The 16786-nt window shown below is 37.8% G+C and overlaps 1 protein-coding gene across 2 annotated transcripts in view; it reads right to left on the bottom strand.

Annotated features, from left to right (window-relative positions):
• Nostrin (nitric oxide synthase trafficking) overlaps positions 1-14347 on the bottom strand; it is a 60744-nt gene extending 46397 nt beyond the window's left edge. Inside the window, exons 1-2 of one of the 2 annotated variants that reach the window (XM_013027838.1) lie at positions 14251-14347; positions 3589-3674 (exon numbers count right to left, since the gene is read on the bottom strand). In XM_013027838.1, coding sequence (XP_012883292.1) covers positions 3589-3674; positions 14251-14277 — 113 coding nt within the window. In that variant the 5' untranslated portion in view covers positions 14278-14347. The remainder of the gene's footprint in view (positions 1-3588; positions 3675-14250) is intronic. The other variant, XM_013027846.1, reaches the window with a different exon arrangement.
• Positions 14348-16786: the final 2439 nt, after the last annotated feature.

Raw genomic sequence — 16786 nt, 5'->3', positions numbered from 1 at the left:
CATTTCTTTGTTGCTTTGTATGTCCCTCCCCCACAGTATAACCCCTGCTTTCACTGTATTTGATGTCGGTATAATTTGTGGAGGTGAAGGGGAAAACAAGTCGTTTAAATAGGGATACAGGTGGACCCATTGCAACAATGAGATGTACAAGTCGTTAAGTCGAAAACGAACTTTACAACTTGATAAGAATGTACTCATTATCTTGATAAGAAATCTAGTCATTGATAAGAAATGTACACATTGATAAGAAATGTACTCATTATCTTGCCCATGTAATTGTAACCCCTCTGTACAGTATTTTCACAATAAAAAATAAATAAAAATTAAGAAAAAAGAAAAGGTGACAGACTGTGTTTTGAATATACTATCCTTGTGGTTCTAAGGTATATCTAGGAGGAAGGAAACATCCAATGCTCTACCAAATACATGGTTTGAAGTACAGGTAATTCCTGTTGCTTAATAATACATTTTTTAGAAGTCTTCAGTATGCAAGTGAACTGAAGCTGTAGGAGTTAAGAATATTCAGGATAATTAATAGAAATGTGATGATTCATCAATGATTTTATTTTTGCATTTAAAAAAAATCACAATGTCTGCCATGGATCATTGTAGAGGAGACAAATAGTCAGCTACTCTTCTTTATTCTGTACCACTTTGTTGATGTCTAAAGTGGTGGCTTTGCCATTTGAAAGTTCAATTGAGCTTCCTCTCAGAGGAACAATTGATTTCCCCCATCAAGCCTTGTTTAAACATAGCTATAATGGTGCTGAGAGCCAAATACTCATAAAATGGTTCTGGAAATGTGCTTTTGTCTCTTTTAATTCTGGTTGTAATTATATTAAAGTGTACCTGAGGACTTTGGCATTAGGGATAGTAAGAGCTGCTGGGTACCTCTCAAAGAATCTGAATTTGCTACTGTATAAAAGGGAAACAAAAGCGATTAATTGGATAAAAGAAGCTAGGTATTGTCATGAATTTAATAAAACCAAGGAAAATGATATTTCAACAACAACTCACTTTTCTATCTCTCCAATTAGAATGAATGTGAGAAGACAGCTAAGCTTGGAAAACAATCTATCTGGAAATGCAAATCATATCTACATATGAATACAGAGCTTTGCTGAGTGGAAACAGTTTACAACGGATACCTCAGCAAGATGTCTACAAATGTAAATTTCCAATGACACTAACAAATTTGTTCTAATAATGTTGGCATAGTAATAATTAAAAATAATCAATAATCTTTTAAATACTTATTCATCTAATTTACAGATATTTATGAAATATACTTCACAAGATGATGCTGCCAACTGAAAGAAGCCCAGCCCATAGATACATCATGGCATCTGCCACAAGCTACCATTAAATTTGCCTTCAGGATCTTCTCTGTCATAAGCATCATTTTGTCTTGTCTTATGGGGTTTCTCTTTACTCATCCCTAAGCAGAATAGCTGATTTTAAAGACTACTTGTTTTTCAGGTATTTATCTAATACAAAGAATAGGTATTATTGATTTATAAGAAAGATGCTCTCACACTAAAGAGGAAAATAAGTCCTGGGCTCATTACTGGATCACTGGTAGGAACTAGTCTTTAACCTTATATATGGCGAAGGGAATAATTTCTGAATTGACAAGACTGGGAGAGTAAAGGTAAATGCAATGCCAGTTGTGTTTTGAGCATTCTTCTTTGTAGAGTGAGTTATTCTGTTGAGTCAGTTCAAGTTCAATAGGAAGAGGTTGTGCCCTCTGGATCACATCGCCCCCTAGGGAGAGAAATGATTTGATCCTAGGGAATGCGGCAGTCTTTGCCACTGAAATGTACAAATATGGTCCAAAGTACACAGTGGGCCTTAAAGTCTTAGATTAATAGTGTTTGAGCCCATTATATAACAGTTCTCCTGAAATAAATACCATCTCCTTTCATGAGGACAAATTTCCTTCAGGTTAACTGCATAATCGTATAGCTGAGTATGGAGAGGAACGTTGAGAGATGAAGTGTGAGGAGGCATGGCAAATGCTCATTTATCAGGAATCAACATACAGTATCTCACAGTGCCATCTTAGGGCTGGGAATGTGGCTTAGTGGTAGAGTGCTTGCCTAGCATGCATGAAGCCCTGGGTTTGATTCCTCAGGACCGTATAAACAGAAAAAGCAAAAAAATGGTGCTGTGACTCAAGTGGTAGAGTGCTAGCTAGCCTTGAGCCAAAGAAGCTTGGGGTCCTGAGTTCAAGCCCTAGGACTAGCAAATCCTAATGGTGCCATATTAGTGGTGATTACTAAGCAGAAATGATTTATTTGTATCAAGTTTGCTTTAAAAATATTGATAGAAGTATCTATCACGCAAATGATCCAATATCTAACATCATTTTTGACCTTCCTAAAAAAATTAGTTCTGCTCTCTTCATTTATGTTGTGCAGGCTTTTTTGTTTACAAATAGTCTTGTAATTTTTCTAGTCAGCAACTGTGCTTAGGTATTCAAGTTCTGTGGATTATTTCACACATTAGTAAGACTAAGATGGTGGTCCTAGAGACTGACTTCAAGAGAAACTCCAGTAAGAGATGAAGGTTCTGCTAGTAAATTATCTTTGGCAGGGTGGTGATATGGAGAGAGCTGGATAAAGGAAAGCAAGAGGGCAGTTAGCAAGCAGTGACTTTGGCAGCTCTCCTCAGTTTGTTCTTGAGTCAGTTTAGCAGTGGACATTTTTTTCATCCCCTGCCATTGATCTTTGTAGTGCTCTATCAGACACTAATTTTGAACTCCTAGATGTCAAATAATCAGCACAGCAATCTGGGTACAGATTCTTCCTAATATTTAGGAGAGAGATGCTTTCTAATATACATGGTGAGTTAAATTTGGAGAATAGTTATATATTATAGAGTTGTCTAGTGGCAGGTTAAAGGCCTAAAAGTAAGCCTAGGAAACAGCGTAAGTCTTGGGTTTTCTAAAAACTGAAAGCAAATATCTTTGTTGTTGCTCTCTTGGCTGAGTTCACTGTGCCCACTTTAACACAGTGTAAAGGTTTACATGTGATCACACATAAGAATTAACAGAAGGTGATATTGAAAATTGGGACTTTTTATCCATCCATCCATCCATCGATCCACAATCCATCGATCGGTCCATCCATCCAGGCATCCAGCCAGCCAGCTGACCAACATTTACCAAAGAAATCAAAAGACTAGTTTTGAAAAGCTCAGCTTGTAACATGTAGTAGCACACGACCTCTGCTCTTTTAGGGAAGTAAAAACTGTAAACTAATAATTGTCATCAGTATGAATAGTGCAATAATGGACATGCACATCAGATCTAACAGTGGGCAATAAACGAGTGAAAAATCGAGTCTGAAGAAATAGAAGAGACTAGTCTTCCAAAACAGAATATTTTTCCTGCTATTCCTTGGTTTTTAAAGTGCCCCATTGATGAATGCGCAATACAGAGAATCATTCTTCAAATAGGTCTCTCAAGGAGCACAAAATATAACACTGTGTTCTGGAAATCAGGGCAGCTTATAATTACTCCTATGGTCATACTGCTTGCTACAGCTACAGAGGGGAAACTGTTCATTGCAAATGTGCATTTTGTACCTTTGCTGAAGAACAGATGTGATCTGCTTGCAGAAATTCTCTCCATTTTGAGCAAACTCCTTTAAGCTCTTGTATATTTTATTGTACTGAAAAAAAAAGATGAACAGGAGGTTTATGATCACTTCTAAAGATAGAGTCCCCTGCTGTAATGATGGCTGTCATCATAAATGACTGTGAAGCTACAGGAATGTGCAGTTTTTAGATGAGTTTTTAAAACTAAGTCTAAGTTTCCTGTTTCAGAATATGAAGGTTCTAGAGAACTTTCCAAAAATAAATCTAGTCTATCAGTTTCTCTCCTGGGCCAAATACAAACAATTCAATAGTGAGGTACATTTGGAATGTGATTTCCTATGACCCTTATCATTCCCAGGAATGTCAAAAGTTTAGTTGAAAGGACAACACATACCATTTTTTGTGTCTCTTTCCTACTGCAGAATAATATTTTTGGCTTATGGTGACAACAAACGTAGGTTGATTCTACAACTTAATCTGACACAGCAGCTGAATTAGAATTAGATCCTCTATCTGCATATGGTGCTAGCAGAACTTCAAGCAGTGGAAATAGGGTCACAAAGGAAGAAAGACCTAAAGAAATGAACTGTTCCAAGTTCCTACTTTTGGAGATGAAACAAAGTAATTCAATATCAAAGATATAAAATCTCATTATTTGTAAACAAACTACAGTCTAAATTTTCTTTAAATTTAAAGCGTCTAAAATCTACAAAAAGATTTGGTAGATACCAAGTATAGGTCAAATATCCTACTCTGAAAATTAAAAATCCAAAACACTTTCACATCCAAACCATTTGGATCAATCACCTGATACCAGAAGTGGAAAACTTCATACCTGACCTCATGTGATAGATCTCAGTCACAACACAAGAACAGGAAATGGTGTATACAATCACCTGGAGGATATGTGTGTATGAATTTCTTATTTAGATCTGGGTCACATTATGCATTTCATTATGCTTACACAAATCTTCCAAATTTGGAAAAACTTCTGGTCTCAAGCAGTTTCAATCAGATTTGTTCAGCCTTTATTACCAAACAGCTGCAGGGAAATTGCCTGGTCCACAAGGAGAGCCTTGAGGGTGTAGAATACTCACAAGGAATTTGTTAACTTCATAGAGTGGTTGAAAGTTTGTGTGTATGTGTGCATGTGTGTGTGTTGGAGAAGGAATGCAGGCTGGAATGGCAGATAGCATTGCTGTTCTGATCTTTTTGTGTCCAACAGGAATATGGCCCAAGATAGTCAGATCTCCCAGTTTGTCCAAAAAACAAAAAACAAAACCCAAACAATCTGATTATGGGCATGTTCAAATAAGCAGTAAACAATTCACTAATTTTCTGCAGTGCAAGTGCATCATAAATGTACAGGGGCTGAATTCTGGCCTTTGTCCTGAATAGAAATAAGTCTACTCTAATACTCATGAGACGAAAGTCACCATTTGTCAACCAAGCTTTCTGAGCTTCTTATCCATAAAACTACCTTTTCCTCTGTGAGTAATATGATTCATTGAAAGTCTCTTTTTTCTCCTCTAGGCATACTGGGAAAATATTGGTAAGAAGGTCTACAGGAAAAAACCTTATACAGCTGTCTTGTTTATTACTCAACATTTCACTACATTCCTTCCTAAGCCTTTTGCTTTCTTCTTATCACACCTAAGAGCATCCCACAAAGCACATCTTGGTGCCAGGAGCAGAAATCACAGAAATGTTCAGCAGATTTATATCCCCCAAATGAAGACAATTCTCAGCTTCCTTCAGTACATCTGTAATGGTGTCACTAAAGGCTGTCTGAAGATATGTAACAGAAAGCCTTTGTTTTGCTTTTGGTGTTTCAGTTCATGAGCCTCCTTGTTTTGCATGCTTTGTACTCTTAGAAATGACAGTCAAGGCAACTGGACAGCATGAACCAAGATCACAAAATAGCCCGCGTGCCTGCTGGCATACCTGACATCTTCACTGTCTATTTCCGGACTTACTTTGTATGTAAGAGAAATACAGAGGCCTTATTAGACTTATTTAGAGTTTTCATAACAGGAAGTTTAACATGGTTCTAACAAAGTCTTAACTTTTTGTTATAAATTCTGAAACATCTTTATGTTTCATAAAATAGCAATACTACAGAAGGCAATACTGCACAGTGTGTATTCTACCTAAGTCATAAAGATATTAACAATTTTTTCTTTATTTCTTGCTTCGAGCAAAGTTATTTCTTTCCTTTTCTAAATTTCTCAGGCTATCTTGGGTATTTATTTTTCCACATGGAAAGGTATCTAATTATAAAGTTTTCTTTCCTAATTCCTATTGGAATGCTAATTGGAATTGTATTATGCATATGTATATACATCTATGTACATATAATATATAATTATGAGAAATGGATTTTTAAAATGGTATTTAGACTTCCTAGCCAAGAACACATTATAAATCTTTTCATTTGTTCAAATCTTATTTCATGTTCAATAAAATTTTATGTTTTCTTTATAGGTTCTGCAGCTTTCTTAATTGATGAATTCAGAAACATCTCCCAGTGTTAAGCTTTGTATTTTTATGTGTTGTTCTATTTATTTATTTTTTCTTCTGTCATCCAAGCAAAGCAGAAACAATTATCCAATTAAGCTACCATGGGCTCTGGGCAAGATGGAGAGATTTGGATGAACGGCAGGGTTTTACTGAGGCTGGGGGAAAACAAGGTGCCTTGGGCACAAAAGAAAGAGCTCCCTTTCCCTTTCCCATAGGTAGACTTGGGAGTTGAAGGGAAGAACCCCAAGATGGATCTTTTTTTTTAAAGAAAAAGGTCTCTCTTCCCAGTCCACTATCATCTGAGGTCAGCCTTCATACAACAGCCTTGAAGAGAGGACACCGGGGGCCGAGCTTGGAGAGCAGTGTGAGGATGAGAGCTCCGAGGAGAACCTTGCCCATAGCTGACACAGAAATGAGTAAAAAGCACTGAGGATTTTTCTGAGTGGCTAACATTCCTTGAGATATACTTTTTATCCTCTGAACAAGTGACTGATTTCAGGAGGCCAGCCCACCCTGAAGGTTCATAAAGCAGACTGAAAACTTGGGTGACCAGTGGAAAGAAAAATGTACTAGTCTTCCAAAGACATTCAGAGCCAACTTTAAAGAAGTTGGGGGTTGTTCAAGAAAAGCACATGCATCTCTTCTCTTGATCTTTGGGCCTCCTACTCTAGGTTTTAGAGATGATCTTTTCATATCACAGCACCTACAGAAAATACTTGTACTCAAACAGAGTGGTGAGCAAGGTTGTTTCAGGCAGTGGACTGTCTATGGTTGGGTCCCTTGTACTCTGTGGACTTAAAGGGCTGAAGGATTGGTGAGGGCTTCATTCTCTTAACTTCAGTGTGTCCAAGCAAATGCAACCAGGAAGTTTTCCAGTAAGTTACATTGTTAATCTAATGATCAGATAAGAGAGGGATGGATGTTCTGCTTATGACAACAATGAAGAGAATCTTTATCTTTGAACCTATATACAATGTGCTGGAAACTCCCACAATCCCAGATCTAAGTTGAGATAAAGTTGACATCAACAGACAATAGGGTTGCTAAGAATAATTCCATTATCACAGCTTAATTCCTTATTTAGAATCAATAGTTCAGTACTTTTCATCTTGTATTATATATGCACAACTGAATGCAAAAACTATGAAAAGTATGGTTATATAAATGCCAAGGTAGATCATAAAGACCATCTATGAAAGATAAATTAGAGAGAGAGAAAGTAGGATGTATATATACATGGAAATTTCTTGACATTAACTTGGGATTCATCTCTTCTTCCCACTTCACTTCTACTCAACAGAGAGGACTCCAGAGATTCTATGGAGCACAGTTTAGAAACCAATGTAGTCCAATCCTCTTATTTACAGTTAAGGCCCAAAGAGCTAAAGTTTAACTAACAAACTTCCTCATTAGATGGAACAGAATTGTGGTCAGAAATGTTAGGTAAGCAAATCAATGGGAGAATCCATCAGAACCAAAGCTGTTGTTTTTTTGGTAGCTAATTTGTAAAAATTACCCCACCATTATTCAGAGTGCTGGAAATTTTTTTTTTTTTCGGGTCCGGTCATGGGGCCTGAACTCTGGGCCTGGGCGCTGTCCCTCAGCTCTTCAGCTCAAGGCTAGCACTCTACCACTTGAGCCACAGTACCACTTCCGGCTTTTTTCTTTTTGCTTATGTGGTGCTGAGGAATTGAACCCAGGGCCTCAGGCATGCAAGGCAAGCGCTCTACCACTCAGCGACCTTCCCAGCCCAGTGCTGGAAATTTTAAAATCAGTACTGATGGTTTCTTTTGTATGTGTGCTGGTAGTAGGGCTTGAACTCAGGACCTGAGTACTGTTTCTAAGCATTTGTACTCAAGATTAGTATGCTACAATTTGAGCCACAGCTTTTTTGGTGGCTAATTGGAGATCATAATCTCATAGACTTTCCAGCCCAGACTGGCTTTGAACCATGATCCTCAGATCTCAGCCCTGGGTAGCTAGAATTATAGGTATGAGTCAGCCAACCACAAACAAAAGAAGGTTTATTTTGCTGAAAACCACAGGTAGGAAGTTGAAATTTCTTTTCTAGTCATTGAACTTTCAAATATTCTATCCCTTACTACATTCCAAGAAATAATCTAATATTGGTTTTACATCATTACATGAATTCATATGAACATTCTACATCTTCCTAGGACCATTTATTACAAAGCAAAAACAGTAAGAGTTTCACCACCCTCTGACATTTCTGAGTCCCTAAAATATTCTTCCACAAACACAACTAGCATACACAGGCATTTGTCAGTCATCCATTAGGAAAGTGTTCCTGCCCCACAGCTGGAAACAAAGGCTGTATAAATTGTACCATTTCACAAAAGAACTTGGTAATCTAGGCAATTAACACAGGAAATGACAAGACAAAATGACTTGTAAACTATATGAAATGCTTATATCAAAGGTGGCCTCACTGAGCTTTCTGGCTTTACAGTTTGAATGATTGAAGCTAAATTCAGTGACTCTAGACTTTTTTAAAATTATATATGCTAGCATAGATCTTTGAAACAACACAACATTGATCCTTTTGGTGTTAAACAAATCATCATATCCCACTTAAACTTTAATGGTCCAGGTGATGGCACACATGAGTGGTCCCTGACACAGGAAGCTGCAGCAGGAGGATTGGGAACGTGAAGCCAGCCTGGACTATGTACTGACTCTATCTCTCAAAAACATGAGAAAAATATCAAACTACATGAAAAGTTTAGCTTTTTACAGATCTTTTTCTCATGCCAGGCACTGTGCTACTGATTCCATGTGAATTCTAGTTCCTTAGACGTGATATTTCAAAGCACAACCCCTACAAATAAGGGGTTACTTGTATTTATTTATTTGTTTGTTTATTTGTACATTTTTATTGTACAGAGGGGTTACAGTTGCATGAGCAAGGTAATGAGGACATTTCCTATTGAGCACTCTTGCGTCCTTTGTTTTTCCCTATCCCGCCCCCTCTGCCAAAGTTGTAAAGTTAGTTTTCAGCATAGTGTCTTTGTTACAATGGGTCAACCCCCTTATATAAGCATTTTGGTTTTTCCCTTCCCCTCCCGGAATTAGGGAAGTGTATATACAAGACGCAGGGCACTGACATCAAATACAGTGAAAACAGGGGTTATACCATGGGGAACATACAAAGCAACAAAAAAATCACATGATACATTATAAATACATTAGAAACAATAGCAAGAAAGAAAAAATATATTTGCGTCCTTATCTTGGGGTTCATTTCACTTAACATTATCTTATATGGTCATATGTACATAGCTTTTGGCCTTTTCAAAATAGCTTGGTACTGGCACAAGAACAGACCTGATGACTAATGGAATAGAACTGAAAACCCAGAAACGAAGCCACAGACCTACAGCCACCTAATCTTCGATAAGGGAGCTAAAAAAAAAAGAATGGAAGAAAGACATTCTCTTCAGTAAATGGTGCTGGCAAAATTGGTTATTTACCTGTAGAAAAATAAAGCTAGATCCTTATAATCACCTTGCACCAGAATCAACTCTAAATGGATCAAAGATTTCGGGGTCAAAGCAGACACCCTGAAAACATTACAAGAAGGAATAGAAGAAACCCTAGGTCTCCTTGGCACAAGCCAAAATTTTCATAATAGAGACTCAGAAACACAACAAATCAAAAAAAGGTTGGACAAATGGAATTGCATGAAGCTGCAGAGCTTCTGCATGGCAAAGGATATAGCTAGCAAGATTAATAGAAAGCTCATGGATTGGGAGAAGATCTTCACTAGCTATACAACGGACAAGGGTCTCATATCTAAAATATACTTGGAACTCAAAAAATTAAATCCCCCAACAGCAAATCTTCAAAGAAACAACTGCCCGATAAATAAGTGGGCTAACGACTTAAAGAGAAACTTCTCTGAAGAGGAAAGAAAAATGGCCAATAGACACATGAATAAATGTTCAACCTCTCTAGCCATAAAAGAAATGCAAATCAAAACAACATTGAGATTCTACCTCACCTCAGTTAGAATGGCTATAATCAAGAATCTAATAACAACAGATGCTGGAGAGGAATGTGGCCAGAAGGGAACCCTACTGCATGGTGGGTGGGAGTGTAAACTTGTTCAACCACTTTGGAAAGCAGTATGGAGGTTCTTCAAAAGACTCCACATAGAGCTCCCCTATGACTCAGCAATCACACTTTTGGCCATTTACCCAAATGATCATAAACAAGACCATACTAAAGCTACCAGTACAACTATGTTCACTGCAACACTATTTACCACAGCTAAGATATGGAACCAACCCAGATGCCCCTCAGTAGATGATTGGATCAAGAAAATGTGGTATATGTATATATATATATATATATATGTATATATATATATATATATATATACATATATATATATATATACACACATATATATGTATACACGCACATAGATAGATAGATAGATAGATAGATAGATAGATAGATCTAGCTAGCTAGCTATATAGTGGAATTCTATGCCTCCATCAGAAAGAATGACATTGCCCCATTTGTTAGAAAATGGAAAAACTTGGAAAAAATTATATTAAGTGAAGTAAGCCAGGTCCAAAGAAACATAGGTCCCATGGTTTCCCTTATTTGCAATAACTAGTATTTGTATTTATCGAGCATCTTCTTAATATTTGGAATCCTGTAGCAGGCAGTCATAGATAGGTAATACAGAAAACACAATCTACTCCATTCTGTCTCTTTTGTTATAGCTCAGAAGACAGAAGTGTCATCAATGTAGAGTGGCATGTGACACATCTTACTGATGCATACCAGGGGATGTTGTGGACCACACAGCATCTATGCTATGTTTTTTTTCATCTCTGCAGTACAATCTCTGACTCTCCCAGGAGCTATTGTCCTTTTCACTAGCACCTTCTGAGTTAATGATAGACACAACTGGTGAGACTCCCAAGTTGATTTGCCAAAGTGGGAAATTCAGACTGGTATCTGAACCAAATCATTAACATGAAGAGTTGCTGGTGATGTTTCAACAGTTGATGGTGTGAGGGAAGAAGCTGGTGATGTGGACACCAGAGGCTGGCTTTGTTAGGCTCTGCTGGATCCTGAGTGTCTAAGAAATGAAATGCTGACCACAACTTGTTATATGCTATTGAATCGTATCCCATTGTTTTTTTTAGGAAGGTGGCACTTTCTGTTTTTTTCAAATGATTGGATTATCTCCTCTGGGGATAATTTGATCCTGTCTGCTTCTCTGAACATGGATTTGAGGATGACTTCCCATAGCATATTTTTAGATTTTGAAGGAAGCTGAGCTCACAGGCTTTAAGCCTAGGGCCAATTATTTTCTTTTTCAAAAACAGAACTATAAAACATCTTCTTTAAATAAGTTCTGACACTCTGAAGATTACTGAAAAGCCTTGCAATATTTAGGCAATCTTTGTGCTACTCCATTTGAAAACAGATGCTGACCTGGCTATTCAAGGTTGAAAGACCCAGCTACCAATCCAATTTTCTCATTGGACCATGACCTCAAAGAACTTTTTAAAGCCTTTTGTACTGGGGCTCCCTTTGGTAGTTTGAAAATTTGTTTGAGTCAGAATACTATTTTTAAATGTATAAAATACAAAAGGATTACAGAGGAATCCATATTGAAACACATTTATAAACCATATTTTAAAATGTATACTGTTATCTGTCCTTTTTAGTTAATATGCTGAGCAACAAGTCCTAACAATTACTAAACTTTCTAACTATGACTGAGAAAAAGCAATAATTTTAGGTGTGTATAATAACTCTGTCATAAAAAAATCTTTTACCAAATGCCAGTGACTCATACCTGCAATCTTAGCTACTCAGAAGGCTAAGAACTGGAGGACTGTGATTCAAAGCCAGCCAACGCCAAAAATCATGAGGTTCTATCTCCAATTAACCAGCAAAATGCTGGGCTAGAGTTATGACTCAAGTGATAGAATACCAGTCATAAACAAATACAGCTGACAGAGAACTTGAAACCCTGAGTTCAAGCCCTGGTTCTGGCAAAACTAAAAAGAGAGAGAGAGAGTTTTCTTTTCCATTGAACTTCATGTAACCCACTATGATCTACTTGTGGACCAAGTTAAGAAATATAGCTAAGTAAATTGTGCTCTGTGCAGCTCTTGGGACTCAGGGGATAAGCATTTTGCAGGCTATTAAAACCTTGAGTTCGTTGCTAAAACTGTATAATGAATTGTGAACATTCTAGAGCAATCTACATCCTTATCTCATCTCACTCACAAACTAGTCCCATCTTCACAGAGCATAGTTTCCTGAGTGCACCAGGAAACCACTTTGATGAAGATGAGACAGTTGCACATAAACTAATAAATAAATAAACCATGATTTTAGAGGGTGCAAAAACAGGGGAAGAAGAGATATCTGTATCCTCTTGACTCCTGGATATGGTTGATGGCAATAAGCCCATAGAAATGACCTTCAGAATTATGGACAAGGACTAAAGTCCTTGGAACAACAGCTCAGAATAGGATAAGGAGCCCCAGATCCCCAGCACTGTGTCATTAAAGAGACACAAGAGTGAAGAGATGAGGGTCTTTAGAAGCTTCTTAGAAAATATTTCTCCCAGGACCTGATCAGATGATACACTGCGCTGTCTACCAAAAGGATGTTAGGCCTTAGTTCCCTTTTACTTTCTTCCTTTTTTAAATTTTTTTACAGAACTTTGTCTCATTTATTTGCTCTTTTATATTATCTTGGCATTGACTTTCTCCTTTGATGACTATCAGTGTCAAGTTCCATTTCTATCATTCCAGTCCCACCCTACCAAGCCTGTACAGTTAAAAAAAAACCCAAAAACCATACAGGCATTAACAACAAAAAGCAAAACCCATCAAAACAGGTATTAACATTGAGATAGGAGAGTGGGCTAGTAAGAAAATGTAAATAAACAAATTATCAATAAAAGACTTTGTTAAAAGTTATCTGTATACTGTGAAATTTGGGAAATTACGTAACCACTTAGTCACAATAAAAATTTGGAAAAAAATAAAAGTTATCTGTAATTACTAATGGAGAGATTGAAGTTGAAGAAATAATGGAAAAACTTTTACTTTTAGCAGGTATAGACCACCATGTTGTTAAAATTCCACTATACATTAAACACACTTAGTTTTGTACATAGAAAAGTAAACAGGTAAAGCTGACTATTTACTAGCTCATCTCATTTAGGTTCTCTGACTCATTTTGAAAAATGGTAGGTATAGTTCCATTTTTTCTAAGCCTGTGATTTCCTTATTATTTGAATAAACAAAGAGGAAATCAATAATTCTCTGTTGATTATTTTCTTTATGGCTTTATTACAGTGCCTATTTCCTTCTCCATAGTCTTTCTAATAAAACACATACATAATGACTATAGGCCCTTGCTTCTCATGTTACCATTTTAGCTTTTCAGCATCATTATTACGATAAGACATGAACAATCCTCAACTGCTGTATTTTTAAAACAAATACACCATCCCTTTATTTTAGGTGCTTCTTTTCTTCTGAATCGTATCTCAGCCGTTTCTACTAATGACCTCACAATGGCTTTGGACTTATGACGATCCTCTATTTGTAGTAATGCTCCTGGGAATGAATAAATACACGAGAACAACTACAGGGTAAACAGATTGGAGAGTTTACCCTGAATATTACAGGTCTTGGGATTGTTAACTCTAAATACTTTGGAGGGTGGAAGAAAGCAAAAAAGTTTTCCCTAGTTTCATTCTCACAGACAACTCTTGGTTACAGACATGCTGCATGATTTTGTATCTGTTCCACACACAGTGTTGTCACCATTGGTGTGCATCTTAAACTATTTTAGAAACATCCACCATCTGGACCCAAATATGATACTACACGTTCACTTAATTTTTTTTCCTACAAATTTGACAATGAAAAATAACTATTACAGCCATTTCTTAGAATAAGCTCTGTGTCAAATTAAACCAAAGTAAAACCACAGACGTTATAATACCTTAACATGTTTGGTTTCTGAGAGTTTCACATTTCTAAAGTTAAAAATCCTTTAATACGTGAATCTACTCCCTCCCTCCTCAAAGAGACACACAAACTTCATTGAGCTACTCACCGAGCAGTCTGTTAGTGGATCCCTCATGTTGTGTTTTGCTTGTGTCCTTTTACCTATGCTCCAGCATTCTAGACACTGCAATCAAGGTTGGGTGTGTCCTGGACTTCCGGGACTCAAAGGGCCTAGAGTACATCAGGCCTTGCCACACACAGAGAGGAGGAAGTTCCAGCCCTGGACTTTTATCCCGGTTGTTTCCTGAAAAAGCAAAGAAGGGCTCTGGGTCATTAGAGGCAGTGTGAGGTTGTGAGAACCGGCAAACATTCAGAGGCAGGATCCTGAGTCCTGGAGGGTGTAGCCTTGAAGAAAGTCCCTGGAGCTCCAAATGTCCCAGGGTAATGGGGAACTCATGTTTCCTCAGTGTTTTGTACCATTGTTTATCCTTTCTGTGTCTTATGTTGCTTTTACATTTAGGGGCCTTGTGGACCCAAAGAGAAACTGTTTTTTGCAAGGTTAGTTAATTCCTGAGACAAACAACTTGCCCATAACATGCCTTTGATTTTGGATAGGTAAAAATCAGTTAAATAGGTAGATTTGTCAGGGCCCAAGGCCCCTGGAAAAACCTCCCAACAGAGAAGCACTGTTGACCTAACAAAAGGAGACTAGACCTTGAGAACTGTTAAGTTTGTTTCAAAAAACCCCAGCCACAGGGGACAGAATGTCCTGCCTCTCCCTCTCTCTCTCACTCTCCTAGTTTTGCCTTCTCAGTTCAATTAGCCTTCCCATGATCCTGAGTGTGAGAATATGTAGGACAGACCTGATTGAGGACCAGGTCTTCAGTAACTGTCCCAGGTCTTCTGTGATTATCTTATGCCTCATTTGCATAAGTTATGACCCATCAGAGAACAGCTCAGTTTATAAAACCCCTAGACTGAACCACTTTGTAAGCAACCTTCTATTGAAACCATTTTTTTGCTTCTTGTCACTTGAATGAATTCCATACTTCCACGCTAAGCCTACGTTGTCTATGGATGTCATCTTTGAGTTTGAGAGACAGGAAGCCAAGAAGGAACTGGTGTTGGCCTGCTGTGGGGCTATAGCACCTTCAGGTATTGTCTGTTGTAGAGCAACTCAAATGGTACCATGATGCTCACCATGATCACAGAACCACTAAACAAAATTTTAAAAACTCAATATCAAAAACCTTTCAAAACCCTGATATCAATATGCAACTCAACAGATCCAGAATCCAAGGCCTAACACATACCAAGTTAATATTCCACTTGCCCTAAATCACCCAGAGCTCACTACTGAACATTTGGAGACCTGTACCAATAGAATCATAGCATGTCAAGAAAGGCTCTTTGGAGGCAAGATGCTCAGGAGCCACTTCTCAGGGCCTAACTCAACCATCCTCAACTTCTTGCCTAACTGAATCAAGAGGCTACCTCTCTATAGAAGACAGAGTCATTTCTGTTTGGTCTTGTTTCTCAGCATTGAAAACATGGGCAGAACTAGAAATCAACCACGAGTAACTTTTTTTTTCTTATTGCTTCCTTTGCACCTGTAGTCCTAGTTAACAATCCTAACATTATCAAGTATTGACCTAATAATCTGTGACAACTGCAGATCCAAGCCTGAGAGCAGCTCCTTCTATATTGTCCTGGCCAGTGTTTAGCGCTCGAAAGTATTCTTTTGAACCTGGCTAGCTGGCATGTGTCCATTCATCTGCTGTGGTGTCCAGGCTCCAGGTAAAGTCTTTGAAAATGATGAAGAAGAGAAAAGGGATAATGAAGAAAATGATTTACCTTAAACCAGAAGAGTAGAAGGTGCATTTGTTAGGGATCTCCACATGCTAATACCATTGTTCCTTTGGCTTATCCAAAGGAACTCTATCACTGGAGGCCACAATATTGAGCATCTGTCAAGACACTGGAATTAGGATACCTCTTCATGATGAAAAAAGTTGATGCAGATTAAAAACTGCTGTTAATATAGTTTTGTTTTTTGTTTGCAAATTGGTTGAAAATGGGAGGATCAACCTCCCGACAGCTTCTGTAAGGAATGCAATCACACTGTTTACTGCAATCTGTGTGGTTAGATTGCAGATTGCTAAGGCATCCTTATCCTCAGACATCTCTGCTGCACCTTTCCTAGAAGTTGGATTAATTTCCCTCATGCCTCCAGACATAAACGCTGCCTTGCCCCTGTATCCTCTCACAGACTAAGGGAAGCAGATTGTGTTGGCTGAATACAAAGCAATAATTAGAAGTTTGACTACTAGCCAGGCTCTGGTGGTTCATGTCTATAATCCTAGCCATTTAGATGGCTGAGCTTGAGGATCATAATTTGAAACTAGCCCAGGCAGGAAAGTCAAATCTGTGAGACTCTTATCTCCAAAAAAATCCAGAAGTGGAGCCATGGCTCAAGTGGTAGAATACTATCCTTTGAATGAAAAAAGCTTGGGAACAGCAACCAGGCCCTAAGTTCAAGCCAGAAGAAGGAGAAGAAGGAGAAGGAGAAGGAGAAGGAGAAGAAGAAGGAGAAGAAGAAGAAGAAGAAGAAGAAGAAGAAGAAGAAGAAGAAGAAGAAGAAGAAG

Source organism: Dipodomys ordii, unplaced genomic scaffold, assembly GCF_000151885.1.
Source record: "Dipodomys ordii isolate 6190 unplaced genomic scaffold, Dord_2.0 Scaffold5, whole genome shotgun sequence".
Taxonomy (NCBI): domain Eukaryota; kingdom Metazoa; phylum Chordata; class Mammalia; order Rodentia; family Heteromyidae; genus Dipodomys; species Dipodomys ordii.
Note: the sequence above shows the minus strand (reverse complement) of the source record. Positions and strands in the feature narration are given on the sequence as shown.